This window comes from Danio aesculapii, chromosome 3 (assembly GCF_903798145.1).
Source record: "Danio aesculapii chromosome 3, fDanAes4.1, whole genome shotgun sequence".
Lineage (NCBI taxonomy): Eukaryota > Metazoa > Chordata > Actinopteri > Cypriniformes > Danionidae > Danio > Danio aesculapii.
In genome coordinates, this window is record NC_079437.1 from 30,154,392 (window position 1) to 30,180,771 (window position 26,380).

General features: G+C 36.9%; 2 protein-coding genes across 2 annotated transcripts; both read left to right on the plus strand.

The window, feature by feature from the left end:
* The first annotated feature begins 1,858 nt into the window (after nt 1-1,858).
* prf1.9 (perforin 1.9) lies at nt 1,859-12,376 on the plus strand. The gene is made up of 4 exons (XM_056451204.1): nt 1,859-2,444; nt 2,742-2,880; nt 5,254-5,471; nt 10,762-12,376. The coding sequence occupies exons 1-4, from the start codon at nt 1,915-1,917 to the stop codon at nt 11,639-11,641; spliced, it is 1,767 nt and encodes a 588-aa protein (XP_056307179.1). The 5' UTR covers nt 1,859-1,914; the 3' UTR covers nt 11,642-12,376.
* Nucleotides 12,377-14,650: 2,274 nt separating this feature from the next.
* Nucleotides 14,651-26,220, plus strand: prf1.1 (perforin 1.1). The gene is made up of 5 exons (XM_056453608.1): nt 14,651-14,672; nt 17,936-18,491; nt 21,627-21,765; nt 21,874-22,091; nt 23,766-26,220. The coding sequence occupies exons 2-5, from the start codon at nt 17,980-17,982 to the stop codon at nt 24,631-24,633; spliced, it is 1,737 nt and encodes a 578-aa protein (XP_056309583.1). The 5' UTR covers nt 14,651-14,672; nt 17,936-17,979; the 3' UTR covers nt 24,634-26,220.
* Nucleotides 26,221-26,380: the final 160 nt, after the last annotated feature.

A 26,380-nucleotide genomic window follows, 5' to 3' on the forward strand; every position in this document is an offset into this window, starting at 1 on the left:
ATAATAAAACACCTAAAGATTGTGTAGTGTTCACTAAGGGGGTAAACTGAGAATGAGTAAACTGCACATATAATAGTAGTTTTGGATGAACTGCTGATGTAGATGCCAAGAAAATAAGACAAACAACAATAAAACAAGTCCTACAGTGGCTGACTTAATCTTGCTCAGAAAAAAAACTGTTGTTATCAAACATTGTTTACTTCATTAGGTCAGTTTAATGGTGAAGCGATTGATCAAATATGCCTGTTGATAGGTTTGCAAAGAAATGTCATACTCCCATGTAAAAGTATTTTGCAATATTTTCAAATACAAAATACAGTATTTTATTTTAATACATGTAAAATTGAGGTATTTTAAAATACATTTCAATGTATTTTTGCCCATCCCTGAGCACAACTCTCAAAGAAATTGCTTTACGGCTTATTATTTTTTGCATGTTTTGCATTTTTCCATGTGGCACAATATATTTAATTTTTTATTCATGAAGAATACTGTAATAGTGTACTGCCTTTTACATATACAAGCATGACCTGTTACATTACCTTAACAATATGGCCCTGCATTTCAAAAAATATCTCAATATGCAAATCAAAACCTCTCAATTTCTTTAGCATATTAACGTCTATTGGACTGATGCAACAGAGCGTTCACAAATTATTGTTCTTTTCTCAGTGATCATTTTAGAGACAAAATCCCACACTCATGAAGGGTAACACATGCACCACAAGGCTAATTAGAAAATTTCCAACCACTATGATGAACTTTTTTTTTGTAGATGAGTCACGTAGATGTTTTGTAGATGTGTAAACCATGCAGACCACAGCCCCACGATGAGTCTATTCATCAGCATTAGGCGACATTCAAATGAAACATTTTATTACTTATTACTTATTTAAAACAAAGTCAGTTAGTGTGGACAGGGTAATTCAAATGGTGAAACACCACTGGAGATCAGTTACATAAAGATATGCAGTTTGCCTTGACCCTTAATTTTGATTTCGAAATCAAATTAGATAAAAAGTAATGCACGCATGCATGAACTTATATTTCTTGCTTTGTTTGCTGGTCTGAGCCAGTGGTTTTAAAAACAAGAGCTGTAAAACTTTTTTTAAAGGGTGTCATAGGTGTCAAACACCAATGTTTGATTTCGTTCAGCTTATTTTCTTAAGTAATATTTACAAAGCTGAGCAAGTCTGCTCTGTCTAATCAAAATTATATTTAAAGATAACACTGCATAAATGCCTGATTAATTATGCCCGCCGTGGAAATCCATTCATGCCACCTCAGTATTAAACAATGACATAAATGCCACTTCAGAAGTGCTTCATAAAATTTTGACTAAATTACGCCTGACTGACTTCAGCTCCTAGTAAAATGCAGAAATAATTGCAGTAAATATGATGAAACCATTAATTTGTGTTTAACATAATGGTCTAAATCACACCTTTACTCATGGCTTTGCTGAACTAAAACCACATCCTTTTATGCCAATTAACACCCATTAACAACCCTGTGCATCCTTCATACACATTGACCATAAAGGTGTGAATGTTCTCAAGTCTGACCAGGGGGGAGATGTAAACTGTGGTGTATAAATATGAACACAGCACAGATACTTGATTTCACTCTGCATGTGGGACACTCTTACACGTATGATTCTGAAGACCCCCTGGGTAAGTTAGAAAAATCTTAAACTCATTTCATTGTGAACATGCTGTTTTGTTTTTAAACTGACCTCTGCTCCAGTTCAGAAAACTGGCATTTAGGTAAAAATTCACATGCTGAAATATTCCATGCTTTTATAAAACATTTAATTATTAAAATATAATGTATTTTATAGTCATCAGATCACTGCATATTGAAGGGGCTAATTGCATGTTTTAATGCAAACTTATTTTCTCTAGGAAGCTCACAATGGTTCCTCTAGCTCTACTGTGCTCTGTGCTTCTTCTATACCTTCCTCCACCAACCAGCCCAGCATGCTTTCTGGGAAAACAAGCAGAGTGTCAAGATGCCAGTTTTGTGCCAGGATCTGACTTGGCTGGGGAGGGATTCGACATTACTAAGATGCAACGCCTGGGGACCTTTGTCTTCGACATGAGTAAGTGGGATCTCAATAACAACACGTGTAATCTGTGCAAAAACCCATTCATGCAGAACAAAAAGCAGAAGCTCCCGGTGTCAGTGGTCTACTGGAGGGCCACTCAAAAGTGCACCATGTCCCTATCCAGCTCTGTTTATGAGTCCAGCGAGTCCCTGGTCAGTTCCAGCACCTCTTCCATAGAGAACAACTGGAAAGCTGGTCTGGGAATAGGAAATATGTTAAGTAAGGTGTCTCTGATGGTTGCTGGAACTAACTCAAGGCTTTCTGACTATTCAATGAGCAAGACCAAAAAGGACAAATTCAGCTTCATCAAGCAGTCTGCATCCTGCTCGTACTATAGGTAAGGCTTAATATGTTAGTTAAAGGGATAATTCACCCAAAAATCTAAATGATGTCATATTTTAAACATGAATCTTTTGCGTTAAACACAAAAGAAGATATTTTGAAGAAAGCTGAAAACCTGTAACCATTGACTTATAAGTATTTGTTTTTCCAATGCAAGTCAATGGTTACAGGTTTTCAGCTTTCTTCAAAATATCTTCTTTTGTGCTTTGGGTAAACTATCCCTTGAATTGCACAGGCTATTGGTTACTGTATGCCGATATTAAAGCACAGCTCTATAAACTACTGTCTTCAGCTACAGGATTGCCAGCCGTGCTCCTCTTCACCATGAACTAAGCGATGACTTCAATAACCTTCCAGCAACGTATGACAACCAGACAAAAGAGAGCTACCTGTCACTCATTGAAAAGTTTGGCACACATTACATTATCCAGGTAATCAAAAAACTCACCACTAATATGCTTATACAGATAAATACAAGTTATTTTTGATTGTGAAAATCATATTTAGAGAACAACAAATACTGTAATTTACCTTGTTCAAAAATGAAAGGAATTTTAGGTGTGGCAATACCATGCAAATGGAAGAAAAGTCTCTTACAATAGTCCCTTAAAATCTTTTTATTTTGTAAAAATCACTGTAGCAAAAAAATCAAGTAAAATTTCAGAAGGTTACTGACAGGAGTCAGAAATGAGTAGAAAGTTTGAAGGCGCTTCAAGGGACAGTTGACCTAAAATATTAATTTTATCTGTCTGTCATCATTTACTCATCCTTTACTTGTTCCAAACCTATTTGAATTTCTTCTGTTCAACCCAAAGGAAGATATTTTACTGAATGCTGGAAACCTGTAACCATTGACATCCATAATATTTTTTTTCTATGGATGTCAATGGGCTCTATGCACAGCTAGAGTTTTAAAGCCAATGATAAACTTCCGGTGAAAGCTTATTGTGACTATTTTCAATTTCACAAGGTTGTTTTTACAGCATCGATGTTGTAATGTAATTACAATACATTCGTTTGAATAGACTTAAGCATTTATTTAGTTGTTCAAGCGTAAAACGAGATGAAAGCTCTCAGCAGCAACAGGCTAGCGCAGAAACTCGATTGAAAATACTGGGGTAAAATAAACTATCATATTTTAAAGACATGGCAGGGGGAAATAGATTTTAATGCAGTGCTTCTTGTACGGTCTGACCAACTTCATATGGTAAATCAATCAGGCAGTGAAGATCGCTGATTTTTAAAGAAATCTGACCTTAAACATGACAATTTTGTAACAAAAAGACAGTTCACCGGAAACCCCTGGTTTGCCTGGCTGAAAATTAAAAGTCTGTATGCACATAGCAAATAGTTACAGGTTTTAGGCTTTCTATCTTCGTTTTTCTCCAGCAGAATAAAAGAACTCAAGGTTTGCAATTTCTTGAGGGTGGGTAAATTTTTTGGGTGAACTATCCTTTTAAGCCATGTTAACATTATGAGTTTGTGCATGCGAAATTCTGTAGCACATGCACAAAAGTGTGGGGGTAAAAAGATGACGTGAGACAGATTGCTTTCTGTATTTTTAATTACTGTACACTGAAAAAAATGATTAAAAAATGATTCATTGGATTTGCAAAATTGTTTTAAGGCAAGTAGTTGCAAATAATTTATATGTGCTGAATTTAAACAAGTTACATTTATTAATGTTCAACTTAATCTGTTTGTTTAAATTGAGTTTATTTAAACTGTTTGCAACAATTTGCAATCAGACATTTTTTCAGTGCACAGATCTTCCATTGGACTTAGACATTTATGTGAAGCAAATTCACAGGTCAGAGATTACCAAGCTTTGTCTGCTGCATTCATATGCATATAAACGGAAGTCATTGGGGCAAAAATTGCAGTATGACCATGGTTTTTCTTTGAATAAGTTGAGCACATATGTACCAGGACATCACTGTAGTTAGTCATGGTAGTCACCTAAGATGTTCATTCAAGTTAAGGTCTGGACTCTTGGCTGGCCATTTTATTATTTTAAGATTTTCAGCTAAAGGCTTTCAGCTTTACTCATTGTCCTCTATAAAAAATGCTGTCTTTTTGGGTGATGAATGCAGAACAGGAACCGAAGGTTACTGAAGGAACTTTTGATAAACCTTTGCTACAGAAAACATCCCCCAAACCATGTCACTTCCTCCTCCACCTTTCACTGACTTCTGCACATATTTTAGGTTCAGTCTTTTCTTAGTCTACTGACTAACAAAATGTTTCCCATCATGGTCAAATTAATTAAAATGTATACTTTAAAATTATGCTCGAAAGTGAACTTTGGACACGTTCAACCTGATTCAACCTTCAGGAAAGGTAAGTCTAGTCATTTGATTATTTCTGCTGATAAACGTTTGGTCACTGCAGGAACTTCAGATCCTTCACTGCTGAGATGGCTTATTCAGCTGCATTGTTAAACTGATTATCATTAAGATTCTTCATTATCATTTTGTGCTTTGGATGGATGGCCAGAGTTTTAGATTAACTTGAATGAGCTAGTGACATTTTTAAGATGCATTATTTTAGAAATCAAAAATCGGGATAACCAGCCTCTCTTACTTCACTTCCTTTTGATCTTCATCTTTTTCAAATATGTTGTTTAAGTATTTATACTGTGCTTTGGATTGTGTACAATTCACCTATTAGCATAACTTTACTAGGCAGTGACTTAAAATTGAGGAAGATAGGAGTTGTTCTCTGAATTTGATCTCTATTGTGCAGTATTGTTTCTGTCACGTGTATTGAGTCTGTCACGAGTGTGTTTGTTATGTGTTGTTCAGGTGAAACTGGGTGGAGGTGTGCGGTCTGTGACCAGTGTCAAACAATGCATGGCGACTCTACAGGACCTCAGTGTAGATGAGGTCAAAACATGCTTGGACGTCGAAGCATCTGCAAGTGTAATGGGGAGGATCAGTGTAGACACAGCTTATCGTCACTGTAAACAGAGCAAAGACAAAAAACTGAGCGCACACAGCTTTGCTAACAGTTTCAGTGATAGGTTTGTACTTTGACTTTTTAAACTGTTAAGACAGAGGTTGAAATGACTAAACATTAGAGACTTCTGTAAATAATAACAATAATAAAACAATGTAAGAAGTATTATTTGATATTAATTACAATATTCATCATTATTTCATTATTTCGTTCATATTATTTAGAGATTAAGGCATTTTCCTTTATATTTTGTATAAAAATAATGAAATTTCTATATATGTTTTCTTCTATATAATTCAAATATCTATCAAATTTAGAAATTCCCATTTACGTGGAGTTAATAATAATATTAATAATTATAAATATAGCTGCAAGCAGCCATTAAGGGGCCAAGCATTTTACAAGCCAGAATGAGCAAAGCAGTCCAGAGGCCAAAAACAGTGGCAGTGTCAGTGTTAGGTGGTAATGAAGAATATTCAATATATAAGAATATGTCAATATAATTAAGCATTGCAGAGAGACAGCCTCAGATGCCATTTGAAAGTATACCAGCACATTTGTCGATGCTGTAAACAAAAACCATTTTGCCTATTGACATGAATTTCACAACACTGATATTTCGGTATACGGTCAGGAGTTTGCAAAAGAGTTTTTTTTTAACAAAATTAATATGGCGGACAGGAAGTTAAGCCAAATAGGCCATATTTGGTATCAATGTTCTCGGCATGACCCAAGGAATAAGTTGAGATCATTTTTTATGACAATAAACATATGCAGACTAAAGTTATTAGCAAATTTATGAATCATTATTGATGGTTAGTGAACAGTTTATAACTCGTGACCACTAGGTGGCGCCGTTCCCAAATTTATGTGTTAAAGTCATTGTGAGTTGCCAATGACAGAGCTAAAGATCTGTGTCAATGTGTTTAAGTATTGCAGAGTCGCAGCCTCATATGCACATTGACATCGTGCTAACACATTTGTTGATGCCGTAAACGACAACCGTTTCGCTAATTGATATGATTTCCATAACTTTTAGTCAGCATGGTCTGAAGATGATCCGAGTCAAATTTGGTGAAAATTGAATCAACGGTCGAGGAGGAATTCGCAAAAAAACGTTTTTGAACAAAATCAATATGGCAGACAGGAAGTTTTCCCGTAATATGGCATGTTTGGTATCCATGGCGGCGTCCGAAACCACCTACTACTCAGTAGGTACTGCATTTGAATTTAAACGTACTACTCGGCCATTAGAAAAGTACGTTCTATACAGCATGAATGCGAAAAGTATGAATGGTATTCGGATGTACTACATCCTCCATTTTGTCATGGTCACGTGACCTACCTGCATCAGTTGTGTCGCTTTACTCCCATTCATGAATTTGCTCGCGGGGCATCATGGGATAGCTCAGCATGCATGGGATGCACACACCAGAATCTCGCCGGAAGTAGTAAGTCATCCGGGTACTTCTCGCATACTGATTTTTGAATTCTATGAATTCTGACATACTACTCGGCTCGCATACTGATTTTAGCGTACTGTATAGTATGGAAGTATGCGGTTTCGGACGCAGCCCATGTTCTTGGCATGACCCAAGGAATAATTCGATGTCGGTTTTACCACATTAAACCTATGCAATCCACATTTTTAGCAAATTTGTTAAGCCGGTTAGTTAAGGGTTTATAACGCACGACCACTAGGTGGCGTTGTTGCCAAATTTAAGTGTGGTGGTTATTGTGAGGTGCCAATGACACACCTAAAGTTCAGCATCAATATGTTCAAACACTGCAGAATTACAGCCTCAGACGATCTTTGACATCATGCCAGCACATTTGTCTGTGGCGTAAACGAAAACATGTCTCATATCAACAACATATCAACATGAAGTCCATAACTTTTTGCCAGCATGGTCTGAAGAACATCGGAGTCAAATTTGGTGAAAATCTGAAAAACGGTCTAGGAGGAGTTAAAAAAAAAAGGTTTTCAAACAAAAACAAAATGGCGGACAAGTAGTTGAGTTCATTTTGGCATATTTGGTATCAATGGTCTCGGCATGATCCAGGGAATATAACAAGACATGTCATGTCAATAAGGAATGTTTAGTAAAAGTTATTAGCATTTTTCAAAAATTGCTTATAACGTTTGGCCACAAGGTGGCGCTGCTCCAGAAATGTTTAAGTACCTTTAGGGCATGGTGTCGAAGATGCATACCATGTTTTGTAATGATACGTGAATACGTTTGTGAAACATAGCATTTTTTGACAAAAACCTAAATGGGCGATGTCCAAAATGGCTGACCTAGGAAATTATTCGACTCGGCATGCTCTGTCGGATGTGAAGAGACGAGTTTTATGAGTTTTGGACGAAGGGCTGGGAAGATATAAGCAAAAAAAACTATTTTCTGTATCTCCGGACCACTAGGGGGCAGTGCACTGAAACGCTGCAGATTATCTCAGGCCATGGTTTTCATAACACACACCAAGTTTGGTGTGAATACGTCAATGTGTTACGGAGATATCGCTTCAAGACGATTTTCACAAGCTCTATTTGTTCGCAATTTAAACAAAAACGGTTGGTTGAATCACCTTGAATTCCATAACTTTTGGTCAGCATGGTCTGTAGATCATGTGAAAATTGGATAAATGGTCTGGGACGAGTTCGATCGGTTTTGCGAAAAAATTTTAATGACGCAAAATGACATCATAGGGTGCGTTTGAATCGGCTTGAGCCAATGATTCAGAGGAAATCTGAGGAATTTTGACTGTAGCCCATTCGGTTCAAAAGTTATAACGATAAATGAGTGAAAATTTGGACAAGTGGTGATGCTAGAGAGTTTGAGTTAGAGACTTCAGGTTTGCTGTGGTTCATGTTGACACTGCCCTCTATCATTGTGCCAAATTATACAACTTTTCCACGTACGGTTATATGGGCTGCCATTCAAATCCGGTGGAAGAAGAAGCGGAGGAAGAAGAATAATAGGAACGATAACGGAAGCAATAATTATAATTATAATAATAATAACCACTTACAATATGTTCAAAATACATTTAAAAATCTGGTTTATAGAACATTAGACGTTTCATCATTCGTATTAGCTTGTACCTACCTATCATGTTACCATTTGTGTAAGCCATCTTAATGATTTGTTGTTTAAATATGTTTTAAATAATCTTATTTCTCTTACATAATGTTGGTGTTTTTAGTTCATTTTGTACATATCCTTTTTTATTAAGATCTACTTAACTATGTCTATTTTAGTGCTTCTTAACTATGCTTGATTGATTATTTAATTGTTGGATTGTTTTTAGGGTGACAATTTTAACATACAGTTCATCCGGAAAGTATTCATAGCGCTTCACTTTTTCCACATTTTTATGTTATAGCCTTATTCCAAAATGGATTCAATTCATTTATTTCCTCAAAATTCTACTTACAATACCCCATAATGACAATGTGAAAAAAGATTTTTTGAATTTGTTGCAAATTTATTAAACAATAAAAAAGCTGAAAAATCACATGTACATAAGTATTCACAGCCTTTGCTCAATACTTTGTTGATGCACCTTTAGCAGCAATTAGAGCCTCTAGTCTTTTAATATGATGCCACAAGTCACCTGTCTTTGGGAGTTTTTGCCCATTCCTCTTTGCAGTACCTCTCAAGCTCTATCAGGTTGGATGGGAAGTGACGGTGTACAGCCATTTTCAGATCTCTCAGAGATGTTAAATAGGATTTAGGTCTGGGCTCTGGCTGGCTGGGCCACTCAAGGACATTCACCGAGTTGTTCTGAAGCCACTTCATTTATATTTTGGCAGTGTGCTTAGGGTCATTGTCCTGCTGGAAGATGAACCGTCGCCCCAGTCTGAGGTCAAGAGCACTCTGAAGCAGGTTTTCATTTAGGATGTCTCTGTACATTGCTGCATTCATCTTTCCCTCTATCCTGACTAGTCTTTCAGTTCCTGCTGCTGAAAAACATCCCCACAGCATGATACTGCCACCACCATGCTTCACTGTAGGGATGGTATTAGCCTGATGAGCGGTGCCTGGTTTTCTCCAAACGTAACGCCTGGCATTCTCTCCAAAGAGTTCGATTTTAACCTCATCAGACCAGATAATTTAGTTTCTTATGGTCTGAGAGTCCTTCAGATGCCTTTTGGCAAATTTCAGGCTTCCGTCTAGCCACTCTACCATACATGCCTGATTGGTGGATTGCTGCACAGATGGTTGTCTTTCTGTAAGTTTCTCCTCTCTCCACAGAAGAATGCTGGAGCTCAGACAGAGTGACCATCGGGTTATTGATCACCTCCCTGACTAAGGCCCTTCTACCCCGATTACTCAGCTTAGATGGCCAGCCAACTCTAGGAAGAGTCCTGGTGGTTCCAAACATCTTCCACTTAAGTATGAGGCCACTGTGCTCCTTGGAACTTTCAGAGCAGCAGAAATGTTTCTGTAACCTTCCCCAGCTTTGTGCCTCAAGACAATACTGTCTCTGAGCTCTATAGACAATTCCTTTGTCTTCATGCTTGGTTTGTGCTTTGACATGCACCGTCAACCCTGGGACCTCATATAGACAGGTGTATGCCTTTTCAAATCATGTCCAATCAACTGAATTTATCACAGGTGAACTCCAATTAAGCTGCTGAAACATCACAAGAATGATCAGTGGAAACAGAATGTACCTGAGCTCAGTTTAAAGCTTCACAGCAAAGGCTGTGAATACTTATGTACATGTGATTTTTCAGGTTTTTTATTTTTAATAAATTTACAACAATGTCATTATGGGGTATTGTGTGTAGAATTTTGAGGAAATACATTTATTGAATCCATTTTGGAATAAGGCTGTAACATAAAAAAATGTGGAAAAAGTGAAGCGCTATGAATACTTTTCAAACTAATTCTGGTGTAATTGCAGCAATGCTAATTAATGTACACTGTCTCTGCCAAATAAATAAATAAATACATAAAATAGTAATAATAATAATAATAATAATAATATTTATTATTATAATAATAAATATTATTATTATTAACTTTCACCGTAATTAGTAGATACAGATATTTTTCTTTACATGTTTAAAATCTAATATGTGATATAATAGATTATGAAAATGAAATAACTCTCAAATCCTCAACCTAACTCTAATCTTGAGTGTAAACGTAGCTAAATCATACTAATTGATCCTATCATATTAAAAATGTATTACACTGTATAAAACTAATTTATTATAATATTATTATTATTATAATTTATAATAATTAAAGAACAAATTTTATTAAAATAACAGTTTATTTTAATTATGAATATTATTATTATGTGCCCCTTTTCACTTATTATTTTCTTTAATGTTCCACTAGGTTAACAGAAATCACCGGTGGCCATACTCAAGACAGCGCTCTTCTCTTCTCAGCCAACAATGACCCTGGTGCTTATAAACAGTGGCTCTCCTCAGTGCCCCAACAGCCAGACGTGATCTCCTTCTCATTAAAGCCCCTCCACATGCTCATGCCAGGCAAAAACCCCAAACGCGACCAACTACGCCGTGCCATTCATGATTACGTCCTGCAGAAGGCCCTCTTGAAGAATTGCTCTTCACCCTGCAAAACCGGCATCGCGACAAACCGCAAAGAACCCTGTGCTTGCAGCTGCCACAACAATCCTGCGGTCAAAGCCAACTGCTGTCCTGCACAACGAGGAATTGCCCAAATTACAGTGACTGTAATGAGAGCCACAGGTCTGTTCGGCGACTATTTTTCCCAGACTGATGGCTACGTCAAGGTCTTCAGAAATCAGAAGCTCTTTTTAGGGGAAACGCCAGTGATCTGGAACCAGAACTCACCCACGTGGAACTGGCGGTTTGATCTTGGGAGCTTTGTTGTTTCTCAGTTTGGGGGATTGAAATTGGAGGTTTGGGATAGGGATAATAAGTGGGATGATGATCTTTTGGGCACGTGCAACATTCAGCTGAAGGCCGGTGTAAAAAGCGATATCTGTCGACTCAATCATGGTTTGCTGTATTTTAACACATCTGTGACATGTGGGCCTAGTTTGGCGGGCTCCTCGTGCACTGAGTATGTGGGATCTCCAATGGCGTCCCATCTGGAGAAGCTCTACGTGTCGAGACATGCAAGACCCGTCCCGAAAGATATGCTGGTGAAAATGGGGGTGCTCTTCAAGGAGCGTCGAGCCCTGTTGGGTCAGGCCAGTGAGGCTGAAAGCAAAAGGCAGAATTTGTAAACAACAAGAAGGCTAGCCTCATGTAAAACTCGTTACTTTGATGTAGCAAGAAGCATTTACGTTTAATTCATTTAGCAGATATATATTAGCATACACTTATAAACATACATATACAGTTGAAATCAGAATTATTAGCCCTCCTGTATTATTAGCCCCTCTAAATAATTTTTCCCCAATTTCTGTTTAACGTAAATAAGATTTTTTTCAACACATTTCTAAACATAATAGTTTTAATAACTTATCTCTAATAGCTGATTTAATTTATTACTAGTTATTTTTCAAGATACTAGTATTCAGCTGAAAGTCCTATTTAAAGGCTTAAAGAGTCCCTATTTTGCCTTATAAAAGGTCATATTTTGGGTTGGGGTCTCCAACAGCAGGCTGATATGCATGCAAGTTCAAAAACACTTTCATTGCCTTATAATCTGCATTTATTTTTACCTAATTATCCCAACAACTCCCATATGATTCGTTCAGCGATTAATTTGCTCCCAAACCCCTCATTAGCGACTAAACTAATCTGCTGTGATTGGTCTGATGACCCACTCTGTTGTGATTGGTCGACTGTGTTCAGCGCGAGACAGAGAGAAACGCCCACCACAGCTATGAAATAGCAGAGAGTATGTGAGAGCCCAATGCAGGAGTGCATTAAAGCAGTTAAACACCAGCATATACTCTACTCTTAAAACTAAACTCAAGTAATAACAAAGACACACATTTAGTATTAATCCACACAGTGGCATAAGTTAATTAATTTCGAAAATTGACCGTGCCACACCTGTAGGGAACAGCTGATGGTGGCCATAGCAAAGACAAATGGCAGAGCATTGTAAGTTCAGAAACGCATTTAAATCAGTAAAGGAAGAAGCACGCGTCACGTTTTTAACGTGGTTTTGAACGCAATATGTGAACAGCCCCATAAAGACTTGACCTGAGAGATACAGTACAAGCACTGATCTATAATAGATAAATCATTACAAGCCGCGCTGAGCCATTACAAGTTACAACACACAATTAAACACATATTTGCAAACTACACAAAACAAAGCAACAATTTTAATCCATGTTGCAGTGTAGGTTACTGTATCAAAAATCTATAATGAAAAATTATAGAAACAAACACAGCACTGGGTTGGCTATACTGTGGTATTGTTGTTTCACCCTTTATTCCCCACAGCCAAATCTCCATCTGTCAGTGATCGTCATCTTCATGTCAGGATCAGTCCCGTGATCCCATGCAATCTGCTAGTGACTGAAGAGAAAGGCGCGTTCATGTTTTACCGGATGAGGCACTAAATATTTGTTGATGTAGCTTATCAACGTTGACACGTTCAATAAAAGATCCGAACCAAACACAAATTATTTATTCGACACTGAGTCGACTATTTCATTAAAGAATTAATAGTTTTAAACATGGTGCACTTTCGGATTTAAACCTCAGCTGGATGTTTCCATTCACTTAGTGCTGTGTTGCACACTGCATGGAAGGGCATTTTCAAAAACCCTTAATAGGGGCTCTTTAACTATGTTAATTAGGCAAGTTACGGTAATTAGCCAAGTCATTGTGTAACATGATTTGTTCTGTAGACAATCGAAAAAAAATTATACTTAAAGGGCTAATAATATTGACCTTAAAATGGTTTTAAAAAACTGCTTTTATTCTAGCCAAAATAATTCAAATAAGACTTTCTTCAGAAGAAAAAATATATTATAGGAAATACTGTGAAAATTTCATTGCTCTGTTCCCTTGAGAAAATGTTTGAAATGTAAAGAAATTTTACAGGATGGCTAATAATTTCAACTTGGATTGAACATGCAGTTTTGTATTTTGTATCTCAGCATTGCATTTTATTTGTATCAATTTTGCTTTGATTTACAGATTTGCTTTGATTTTTGATATATTCTATGCTTGCAGATTGTTATCTGTCCATTGCTTTCAGATTTTTTTGGCTAATAAAATAATTAGAAGCACAGCAGCTTCAGTGATTCTTATAAATGATTACTGTCATTGGTAACACTTTAGTTTAGGTCACAATTCACGGTATTAACAAACCATTAACTTAATAAACTACTAAATAGCTGTTTAATAAAAGTCAGTAAGATAGAAGTTGGGTTTAGGCTTGGGGTAGGATTAGGATTGCAGAATAAGATCATACTCCTTAACTACAAATGAACAATTAATCTTTTAATAATAGGCAAGCCAGTATCAATATCCTAATTTGTAGCAAGTCAGCAATCAGCTAATCAGCAAGCATTTTTTGTTTTGAAAAGATGTCTAATAAATGTCTAATAAATGTCTAAACATAGTCGTCTTGGCTAAAGCGAGGCTAAATTTGAGCTGTCAGTGAAAATCGAATAGACGTCTAGACTAGTCATCAAAAAAACAGAAATGAATGACTACACGTATAAAGTCTGTCTAATCTGTCTATTTGATGACTAGTCTAGGTTTAGGCTATTCTTAAATGTCTATTGGATTTTTACTGACAACCCGAGTTAAGCCTTGTTTTAGCGAAGATGACTTTCTTTAGATGTCTATTAGGTGTCTATTAAACACAACATTATTTGCTGGGAAGTGCTTGTCATTTGTACATATTAAGTTTTGGAAGTTCAAAAAGCATGTAGGAGGTTAAAGTTCCGTTTAACACTACGAGAGGAGCTGGTGACTAACAGCAACACTTAAGCATGTGTAACGTTTACTAAAGTTTTGATTTGACTAGTTCAGCGGTCCCCGTCAGGCTCTCCATGCTTCATATTTGAACAATTGACAGGTCAACATGAATAATGCTCACATCTTCCATTGTCACATTATATAGGTTGTGTTTCACCACATTCAGCCCTGCAGTGGCCGTTTAAGACCACATAACTGGTTCCTCTGAAGTGAAAAGGGTCCCAGCACTTACCCCAACCCATATGATTTTTTTCATTGGTAGTGTATAACGGTAAAGCCCACCCACAAGTTTAGGTTTATTTATCACACAGCCCCACTCGCACATTACTGACAAAAGCCCCAGATGCAGCAGAGCAGCTTGAGGTAAGAACATCATTTCACACCTTCAAAATAACACCGTGCCTTTTCTTTCTCTAGATAAGCTTGTTATTTTTGGTGATGCAAGGCAAAGGAAACAAAGAAACTGAAGTCTGTTCTGTGTTTAATATTATGCCTTTTATTCCCTGTGGGAAAGATCCACTAAACTGCCTTACAAAGTTTATAATCATAACTACTATACAATATGATAATATTGTCTCCCTATCATTTTTATGTAGTAAGTTACAGACTGTTATAAAAACATGCAGCACAAGGCATTCATCTTGTATGACAGTAATATTAAGGTTTTAAAAGTCATTGTTTTACTTCAGAACTGTCAGTTACACTTCACAACTCATTTTTATATTAAGTTTTGGACCTTCAAACTATAATATCATAATTCATTATACAGTGCTCAGCATATTGAGTACACCCCATGTTGAAAATGAACATTTTTTTCTCTATTTCTCAGTGAATATAGGCAATGTATTTTACTGCATTTAAACAAAACAGATTTATTAAACAGATATATTTATTACAAATTACAAACCACAAAATTGTGACAATTGTACTACAATCTTTTTGCTTCTCTTGATTTTTCCTCTTTTTAAAATGTGTATTTAATATTTTTGTATAACATATAAAGGTAATACTTTATTCTAATTTTCCATTTGAGTATTAGTACACTGTCTGCTTATACTGCTCAACAGAAATGTAACTGACTACAAAAAACTTTGCAAGTACATGTCAACTTACACTAACCTTAACCCCAACCTAACAGTCTACACATAATCTAATGAGAATTAGTTGGCATGTAGATGGAATGTACTTTAAATTCAACAAACAGACCATCAAACTAAAGTGCGACCCATATAAATTTGGGTGTACTACTTTTTGGACCGAAAGTTTGTTAGATAAGCTCCTGATTTGGCTGACTAATCTAATTTATATGCACAAATATAATATTGTATAGCTTCCTATTAAAATATGAATTTAAAAGATTTGTGAGGGGGTGTACTTATATATGCTGAGCACTGTATTAATAGCCATACCTAATAGTTTAAAAATATAATTTATGATGAAGTAGATAAAAAGTAAATAATAATATTATTAACTGATATACATACATACCATTTTCCCACTGTATTTATACAAAGTAACACACTTTTATTTAACTTTCCGGAGTACAAGGCATCCATCTAGTTATGAAAGCAATGTTAATATTACAAAATTTGTTGTTTTAGAAGCTTTAGAGTTCTATTTGGTAATGATATTTTAAAAGCATTTCTATATAATTGAATATGAGGTCTATTATCTTTGTAGACAAGCATTAAATTGCCCATAATAGTATTAACCAAACAAAGTATTCCTTTTTCCTTCCTCTTCATACACAATACACTGTTAATTAAAAACTGTAGCTCAGAATAAGAATATTTTTAAAGCTTAAAGTGTAGAACTGGTAAACAAGTCATTTTTTGCATCTGCGTGGGCATGTGTGTGTGTGTGTGTGTGTGTGTGTGTGTATACAGTTGAAGTCAGAATTATTAGCCCCCTTTTGAACTTTGTTTTCTTTGGTAAATATTCCCAAATTATGTTTAACAGAGCAAGGACATTTTCACAGAATGTCTGCCTTTCCCTTGATTTGCTCACCAATGTCTCTGCATTGTCCTCTGTTCATCGGGTAACAGTGTGTACATCTAAACTAAATTGGATTTATTTACAATATTTAATTGAAACATTTCAGTTAGCTTTTAGCAACAAAATAAACAAAAGGGTAAATTATATTTGAAATGACAATCTCTAAACCATCCCCATAATTCTCCTTCTCTTCCCAGATAGGATGGCGGGGCAAATCAAAGGTTACCATGGGCCAACTTTGGCCTACTGGCCCTAGTTTGAGCATCTCCACTCAGCATCATAAATTCAGGCGTTCCAATCACTTCACTGGCCTGAGGCATATAAAATCAAACTTCTAGGTGTGCAGACTGCTTCAACAAACATTTGTAAAAGAATTGCTCTCAGGAGCTCAGTGAATTAAAGCATGGCACAGTGACAGGTTGCCACAATAAGTCCAATTAGACATCATAAATGCACTTCTAGAAGAATGGGCAAATATTCCCATAAACACTCCTAAATCTTGTGGAAAGCATTCCCAGAAGAGTTGAAGCTGTTATAGCTGTAAAAGCTGGACCTACTCTATTTTAAACCCAATGGATTAAGACTGGGCAACCTTTGGCAATATAGCGTGTGTGTGTGTGTGTATGTGTGTGTGTGTGTGTGTGTGTGTTACATGCGCCGCATCTACTAGAGGAAAAAACACATTTTGAGAAGAAAAAAAAAAAAAATTTTATAAATACAAGTTAGAAATTGCAGTTGGATAAACCCGTTTGTTAAACTGCAACAATTAACCCATTTGTGTCTAAATTTTTAATGGTTTCATGCATGTAGCCTTGTTAATAATGTCCTATATTAACATGTTTTGCATTTATTTGCTCCAGGTTTTAGATAAAAAAAAAAAAAACATAGTATTTGAACATGCGACTACTAGTTGTTGGTGGGCAAATATGTTGTAAGAACCCTTCAATGTAAAATTTGAATGGGAGAACATTTGGCATTCCAACTCAAAACAACTGTTTTTAACAGATTCATTAATATTTATAAACATATTTTTATGATTAAAATTAGAAAACCATTTGATATGAACCCCCAAAAATGATCTGTCATATAATTTCATGGGTATGAAAACACAAAGAACTAATCCAGTTGTCTAAAAGTCATGAAACACACACTAGTTTCTCCAACAGACTACTGTTTGTCAAAAAGATCAATTAAAAAAATTCAGTGATATTTCCAAGTGGGAAAGTTCATTTCACTCTGAGGGTTTAGCTGTGTATCGAACAAGTCTATTTTTAAGTAAAGATATCAGTTAAAGACTTATTTTTAGATGGAATATTATGAAAGCTAAAATCATTAAACAAGACCAATAACCTTGATTTATAAACTTAACACATTATTCCCCAATGATTTATACTTATATATTTGTATTTGCCCACCGGCAACTAGTTTTGCATCCTGGAATTAGGGGTAGGAAGCCGAAAACCACTCATGACAGGAAGTAAATCAATACCTTTTTTTTCCTATCTTGAAATCTTTTATCTGGTAGTTTTCTTGCATGTCAATGAGAAAATAAAGGTGGATAACATTTAGAACTTATAAAAAGCTGATGGGCTTAAATGGGCTAAGACTCAAAATGTCTCGTCTTTTTCCAGAAAAGAAGAGCATCCATTCAAATTTCCTCCACTCATTGACAGAGATGTGGGCCGGATTGGTTTTTTACCTTCTCTTGCCCTTTGTGCAGTCCTGCACTAAAGGTAAACCCAAAGAGTGTGAAGAAGCAAGCTTTGCACCCGGGTCCAACCTGGCCGGAGAAGGATACGACGTGATCAAGATGCAGCGCAAGGGAGCTTTCGTCATCAACACAGACGTCTGGAGGAAAAAGGACAAATCCTGCACCCTCTGCAAGAACCCCTATATGGACGGGGCATTACAAAAGCTTCCTCTGTCAGTGGTGGACTGGAGAACCAGCCAAAAATGCACTGTGAAAGTCTCCAGTTCTCTGTACCAGTCCAGCGAGGACCTGGTGAGCTCCTGCGCCTCCTCTATTGAGAACAACTGGGGTGCAAGTTTGGGGATAGAGGCTAAAAAAACTACAGGCTCAATAGTTTTGGCAGGAACCAAGTCAAAGCTTGCAGAGTACTCGATGGAGAAGACCAAAAAAGACAAGTTCAACTTCGCAAGTCAAAGTATTTCCTGTGCTTATTACAGGTGGGATTCTTGACTAACATTACGGCATGCACTTCTAATTTCCCAAAGTCACCCCCCCTCCACAAATTAATTTAAGACCCGAGTGAAGTTTTACAAACAAATTCAGAGAGGAGCATGTGATATGATTGATCACGGCTGGCCTCTCATGCGTAATTCACAATAATGCAGTCAGATTGATTCTAGTTTATAAGAAATAGACAGATTTCACCCTGCTGCCTTATCTTCATTTTGGAAGAATCCCCCCTTCCACCCCATCTCCTCCTTTTAATCCCTTTACCAGGGGGAGCTCTCGAGAGCTACCTAATCTCGGACCCCCTTATATGCTTATTGACCAGGCGGGAGCCCTGGGCTCAATTATCTCTGAGCTCAGGGTTCTCTCCCAGGAAAGCATGCCAAACCTGCTAATAGCATCAAGCAATATCAAAGTGTGAACTCTTAAAACTTCTTCAGTGTTTTTTACATGATTGTACATTTCCTGGTTAACTGGATAAGAATTCTTTCATACATAATTTGTAATTAACAATAATTAGTAACTCTGCAATTTACCAAACTGGCTTTAATTAATAGTTTGAAACCATAAATATGTCAATTTATACAAAATATTAATGTCAGAGCAGAGATCGGTCTCCCATAATGCATTTTGGAAGTTTAAGAAAAATGTACTTATGTTAGTAACTAATACTAAAAGTAGTTAACTAATAATCAAAGTCAAAAAATGCCTTCCTCAGTAGTAAGTTGCTTTGGACAAAAGCATCTGCTAAATGACTCAATGAATATGTTTGACACCAATAATCCAATTTTAATACAATTAAGACAATAGTCTGATTAAGAGTCTAGCAATTAAACAGATTTTTTTTATTTATTAATTTAATCTGATTAAGGTCATAATCGAACTAAACAGAAATCGAATTAAGACGTGTGGAGTATGTCGATTCTAGTCGCATTATTAAAGTGCAGTATATTGACATGTAAACACTGCATTCAATCTATTACTGTTGTGTAGGATTTACGCCACATTTTCAACAGAATATTTTATACACACACGGCTGTTTGACACTAGTCTCTGCACCTACCGAGTCAGTGAAGTCCACAGACACATACACTGCGAAATGTGTTTTTTTTTTTCTGCCATATGGCATATGGTATCAAAATCCATTAAACAACACTCTTTCACCAGTTCATACTCACATCCAATATCTCGTTTGTCATGGGGAGCATGCATAAAATGTTCCTGAATCAAAGGGAAAGTGCTAAACTGCAGTTAAAGTTGACAAACACCTGAAATTACACCTGAGTGATGACGCAATGATGTTAATCGAATTATGTGATGACATATAAAACGAGATCATGAAAGGAACATTCAAAAAGCATCTCATGTAAATATTCAGATTAAGGAAAATAATTCAATTACTGATGTCCATGTAAACGTAGTCAATGTAAAATATTTTGGAGCAAGGTATAACTACAAAAGTGAGTATTTAGTCTTAAGAGTTTTAAGATTGTCTAAAAATATCACTTTTGAATAATACTACAGAGCAAATAATATTTTTTTAATAAAGTCATATAACTGTATACTTTATATCAAAAAATGTCCAAAGCACGTGATTCACAGGTGTTTTTCCATATATTCATGCTTTACGTTGCTGTATGGATCTTGATTTTTGGGTTATAAATTTCCATGTTGAAAAGACAAGCAGTCGGCGCAATAGCATAGTGATTAGCACGCTGACATATCGGTAGCACATTTCCCAAACCTACCCGCTCTCTCTCTTTCCCACTTCGCTTTCCTTCTATATACTCTCCTATCTACCCAGGTAGCAAAATATTCTGGCCCAGATTTGGCATAAAGCTGGCACAGCAGGCATTCATCCGGCACTGGCATACAGCATTTGGGCCAAAGGGTTAGTAGAGGTGGCACTGGCGTACTCACACTATGTACAGTTGCCTTGAACCGGGCTGAAGCACGCTTGTCCCCCTCCCTTCTCCCCCGTCGGCCCGCCTTTACATCGCATTCGGGCCTGAGTTGAGTTGAAATTTGAAACAGTCCCATTAAAGTCACGTCTCGTCTTCAGTTTCTGGCTCATGTGCGCTTTGCACTCACACCACAAGCGTACCGCCCAAGTGAACCGCGCTCCGGCAAACCTCTTCCAACAGGGCCAGGGCCGGCCAACTTAACTGTGCCTGAGCCCAATTCAGAACACTCACACTTCTCAAAAGAACCGGGAAACATGTCTGGGCACGGCTCAGATAGCATAGTGTGAGTGCACCCTTAACTTCAATTCCTGGAGGGCCGCAGCTCTGCATAGTTTAGCTCCAGCCACCTGCTAAATAACTCACACCTGCTAAATAGTCTCTAGTAGTCTTGAAAACCTTGATTAGTTGGATCAGCTCACAAGACTTGGGCCAGATGTAAAATGTAGTGCTAGGCCCAGATGTTAAAATTGATATGCGGGCCACATAAGTTTGGGCTATCTTGACCCACATTTAAAATACATTTAAATCATTTTTGAGTAACCAAAAACAAAAATAAAAGTTCTACTAGTGAGGTCACTTCGAAAAAAAGTACGCCCATAGCACAATGAGATTCATAAAGCTTAATGGTTTTATCAATTTCATTGCAGTTATGACACACCAACATGTTTGGCCCAGTTATGGGTTATTAACTTGGCCCAGATATGGTCCATGTTTGGTCCTTGTCTGGAAGTTTGACTTGGTCAACTCATGCACCGTAATTCATTGTGGCATATGGGTAAAACAAAAGCTGATTGTGTGGGCCAGAGAAGTTTTGCAATGTGGGTAATAAAGGCAAAAAGGTCAAAAATAAATCTTTAAAAAAAAAAGACAAGCAATGTCAGTACTAATTTCTTATAGAGTTCGCTTCATACGTTATCACTTCTATATTTCCAAGACTGGTGCCATACAATTTAGTCAGTATTTTAAGAGGTGAAAAAAAGCAAAAAAAAGGATCTTGATGCTGAAATGTTTTTGCTGATTGTATTTCTTTTTTTGGCACATTTATAAATTTAAGTCATCTTGCGGTCCTTCTTTTTGAGAACTGCTGTCATAAAAGTCTATTATCATGTGGTCTTCTCCTATATTTCTTGCCTAACACAAGTTTCCCATGTATTTCTACAGCTATCGAGTTTCCAGCAAGCCTGTTCTCCATCCTGAGTTCAGACGCTCTGTGAAGGAGCTTCCCAAGACATACAACCTTCAATTCAAGCCGCGTTTCTACAAGTTCATTAACACCTTTGGAACCCATTACATCACAAAGGTAATTCAAGGGTCAACCTCATTATAATTTACGACACTTGCACTGAATGGATTACAAAGGCCAAAATACTTCAACAAGCCAAATCAGTGATCAGATTTATTTTGCCAGGTAACTCTTGGTGGAACCGTGCACTCAGTGACCAGTATCAGACAGTGTGAAACCGCTCTTCAGGGCTTAAGCACAGAGGAAGTGAAGGCCTGTTTGGATTTGGAGGCAAATCTCAGCATTCTCGGCAAAGCGGACATGAAAGCCGAATCAAAACACTGTAGTGAAAACCAGGATAAAACAGAGAGCAAAACCAGCTTCTCCAGCCGCTTTAATGACAGGTGAGTTCATTCATGTATAGTTGAAGTCAGAATTAGTAGCCCCCTTTGATTTATTTTTTAAATATTTCCCAAATGATGTTTAACAGAGCAAGGAAATTTCCACAGTATGTCTGATAATATTTTTTCTTCAGAAGAAAGTCTTATTTGTTTTATTTTGGCTAGAATAAAAGCAGTTTTTAATTTTTAAAAGCCATTTTAAGGACAAAATTATTAGCCCCTTTAAGCTATATTTTTTCGATAGGCAAGTTATTGTACAATGATGGTTTGTTCTGTAGACTAATTAGCCTAACCTGCCTAGTTAACCTAATTAACCTAGTTAAGCCTTTAAATGTCCCTTTAAGCTATATAGAAGTGTCTTGAAAAATATCTAATCAAATATTATTTACTGTCATCATGGCAAAGATCAAATAAATCAGTTATTAGAAACTCTTATGATTAGAAATGTGTTGAAAAAAAAATATTCTCTTTGTTAAACAGAAATTGGGGGAAAAAATAAACAGGGGGGCTAATAATTCTGACTTCAACTGTATGACTCGTCTTACATATTTTGTCCATGCTTAAGTGAAACTGATCAATAGCAGGGATTAGTAAGCATAAGATAATGGCAAAGCTATAGTTTAATCTGAAAAACACTGCATTCAAGTATTTTGGACAAAATGGTACAACATTGCATTAGCAGCTGTTTGTATGATATCTGCAAAACACTGCAAGAAGTTTAAATATTAGTGTTCATCCTAAAAAAAAATGTGTTTTAAACTTGTTTTCCATTCAAGATGTTAACATTCTTAAATCAATAAACTGTACTTCATGTATAAGAAGTTTATTTTTTAAAATTTAAAAAAAGGTTTTTATATATATTTTAAAATGAAACATTTTATTAAAACCTTTACTTTTCTGCTCCATCGTTAGCCATGTTTTTGCTCTTCTTATTGATGTTTACTAAATTAAAATTGCAGGAATTATTTGGTTTTCTGCATACTGACCCCCGTTTATATACTTAGTTTAATTAGAAATGCCATTTACTACAATACCATTTAGGTTAGTATGCTTTAACATTGCTTAATATCTAACAATAAATGTTTTGTTTATGTTCTTTCACTTTTGTAACTGAAGTATAAAAGCACTTTATTGAGACTTAATATGTAATTGTCATGTATTGATGTCATTTTATTGTCAATGTGTAAACTACTTACAATCCCTGACCTCCAAGCTTGTAGCCTGTAGACAGATATTTACATAAACATTTTTGACAGGGAAAAAAATAAATCAAAAAGATGCAACAATTTTAACTAGCTCATTTAACGATGATGTGACAAACTGGAGTGTAAGCAGTGTTGCGTTTATAAATGTGCTGATCAAAAGTTTTGTTTGCATTTCCCCACGATTAGAACACTGCTCAAAAATATGTTTATAAGAAACATTTTTTTACCCGAGAGCTTTTCACATCTGGAAATGGTGAAATCCAGATTTTATGATTACAGCCACCTCGTCAATAGCAAAACGCTCACTAATAGCAAGAGCTTCTGAATCATATAGCTGTTTGTACTGAACCATTATTACATACCATTACATACCATTATTTTATTTAAATTAAAAAAAAAGAAATGTAGACAGGATTTTATTATCAGTGATTTCATATCTAACACTTCCTAAATGACTTTTATGTCTCCAAAGGCTGACCGAGGTCACCGGAGGTCACACCACTGAGCCCGAGCTCCTTTTTTCAGGTGGGAAAGACCCATCGGCTTATAAAGAATGGCTGGCGTCCCTGCCTCAAAACCCAGATGTGATTTCTTACTCCCTGGAGTCCCTGCATGAGCTGATCCCCACCAAAAACCCAGTGCGCAAACACGTGCGCCAAGCCATCCACGACTACATCCTTGAATATTCCCTTTGGAGGAACTGCACCGACCCCTGCACTAATGGCGTCAAAACCAACCCAAACAATCCATGTGTCTGCACTTGCCACAACAAACCTGGAATCACACCAGACTGCTGCCCGTCCAAACGTGGGCTTTCTCGGGTGCAGGTCACGGTCTTGAGGGCTCAAGATCTTTGGGGTGACACGACCACAGCGACCGATGGCTATGTTAAAGTGTTCGACAAACATAACGTGAAGGTTGGATCCACGAATATGATACTGAATAACAACTCACCCAACTGGGGGCAAACCTTCGATCTGGGTGACGTCGTCCTGGCAGAGAATGACAGGATTAAACTGGAGGTGTGGGATGAAGACAGTAAATGGGATGATGATTTGTTGGGAACCTGTCAAGTAGCCATAAAAGTAGGTCAGAACAGCGATCTCTGCAGGCTGAATCATGGTTTGCTCTATTACAATACAATAGTGACATGCGCCCCAGGTTTGGCTGGCACCTATTGTGAAAAGTATGTGGGTTCCCCCATGAACTTTCACCTGGAGAAGGTTTACGTGTCTCGAAATGCACGACCTGTGCCACCAGAAATACTTTTAAGCCATGGAGTGCTTCTGGACAGACTTTACGTATATCACAAGGCAAATTACAATTCTACAGTTCTGTAGATACTTTGGCTCTGGATGAGATTATGTGGCTATTTGCAATATATCCTGATTCTTGCTTGTATTTATTACTATAAGAATATTATATTTTATCCAATTCTTTATGTTTCTTTTATTTCAAAACCTTGCATAATATATATTTAGGCTATACCATTTTTATATGCCATTTTTGCATATGTCTGGATGATTCTACAATTGCAGTAATTCTACAATAGTCCGTGACTTGTTTTTTTCAGTTATATTTTGAAATTAATATAAACTTTGTCACTTGTTATAGATCTCAAGGGTTTTTTGGTCATATTTAGTCATTTTTAAAAATAATTTGTCACTTATCACAAATTTGTGCCCGACGATAGAGTTGTCGTGGTCCTAACCTTCGACCACCACCCGTTCCACAATGCACCGGCCCCTTACGGCTCCCCCTGCAGGTGGTGGGCCTGTAGGAGGATTGCTCCTTCGGGCTAAGCCCAGCAGGGTTTCGTGGGGAAAAAACCAGCCACGAGGCGCATGCATATAAGCCCCAACCCCATGCCTGGCTCCAGGGTGGGGCCCCGACTGTGCCATATTGGGCGACGTGACGGCCCATGATGTTACTAAACTCATCAGGGGTGTTTGAACCACACTTAGTCTGACCTGTCACCTAAGACCTTTTTGCATTGGGAGACTCTACCAGGGGCATTAGTCCCCGACAACATAAGTACTCAGGCACTAAAACCACTCCACCGCGATAAGGTGAAGGTTCATGAAGGAGTACAGAGGTTCACAAGTGTGACTCAGCTGTGATGAGAATCAGCACCTCTTAGTCTGAGCCGAGGCCATGGTGCTCCACCGGAAAAAGGTGGTTTGCCATCTCCAGGTTGGAGGAAAGTACTTACCCTAGGTGGAGGAGTTCAAGTATCTTGGGGTTTTGTTCACAAGTGAGGGAAGGATGGAATGTGAGATTGACAAGCGGATCGGTGCAAAAGCAGCAGTAAAGGAGCTGAGCTGAAAGCTATATTCATGAGCTTTGGGTCATGACCGAAAGGACAAGATCTCCGATACAAGCGGCCGAAATGAGTTTCCTTCACTGGGTAGCAGGGCGCACCCTTATAGATAGGGTTAGGGGCTCTGTCACCCGGGGGGAGCTTTTTTTCATAATTGTAATTTTCTTCACATTGTTCTACAACATGAAATAGTTTTAGAATAACTTTACATAAATGTACCAATAAATTGTTCGCCAATTATGTTACCATACAACAGTTTGCCTTTACATTAATGTAATTATTTGTCCGCTAATGTCCGCTAATACAATGTTAGAATGACTGTAACTGATATGTAGTTGCAAAGTTTATTCTGGTCGGCAAAATATGAAAGTTCAAAAAGTGTATCTATCTATACTGCATGATTTCCATGCTTGCACTAACATTTTCTCAATAACATGCCACATCTTTTGTAACTGTGCTGTTGTAATAATGCTTCTTTAATCTGCATTATTACGAATCACTTTCATGTTTAAAGAAAGTAACAATGTTCAAGTTGATAATTAATTATATTGTTTTAAACAAATGTGTATCTTTTTTCCTGATCAATCTGTTTTGTTCATAAAATAATTCACCCATAAATAAATATTTGCTACCCACATTACTCTTTTTTTTTCTGCAGAACCCAAAAGATATTTTGAACACTGTTTAAACTGCTTTTGTCTATATAATAAGTCTCATATTGTACAAAACAACACTAATGTTTTATTACTAATATTAATTTTCCATAG

Bases quoted from the DNA above. Each gene is read 5' to 3' on its own strand.
- prf1.9 (XM_056451204.1), top strand. From the start codon at position 1,915: ATGGTTCCTCTAGCTCTACTGTGCTCTGTGCTTCTTCTATACCTTCCT. The intron at 2,445-2,741 runs GTAAGGCTTAAT...TACTGTCTTCAG, and splicing joins GCATCCTGCTCGTACTATAG to CTACAGGATTGCCAGCCGTG. The intron at 5,472-10,761 runs GTTTGTACTTTG...ATGTTCCACTAG, and splicing joins GCTAACAGTTTCAGTGATAG to GTTAACAGAAATCACCGGTG.
- prf1.1 (XM_056453608.1), top strand. From the start codon at position 17,980: ATGTGGGCCGGATTGGTTTTTTACCTTCTCTTGCCCTTTGTGCAGTCC. The intron at 18,492-21,626 runs GTGGGATTCTTG...GTATTTCTACAG, and splicing joins ATTTCCTGTGCTTATTACAG to CTATCGAGTTTCCAGCAAGC. The intron at 22,092-23,765 runs GTGAGTTCATTC...ATGTCTCCAAAG, and splicing joins TCCAGCCGCTTTAATGACAG to GCTGACCGAGGTCACCGGAG.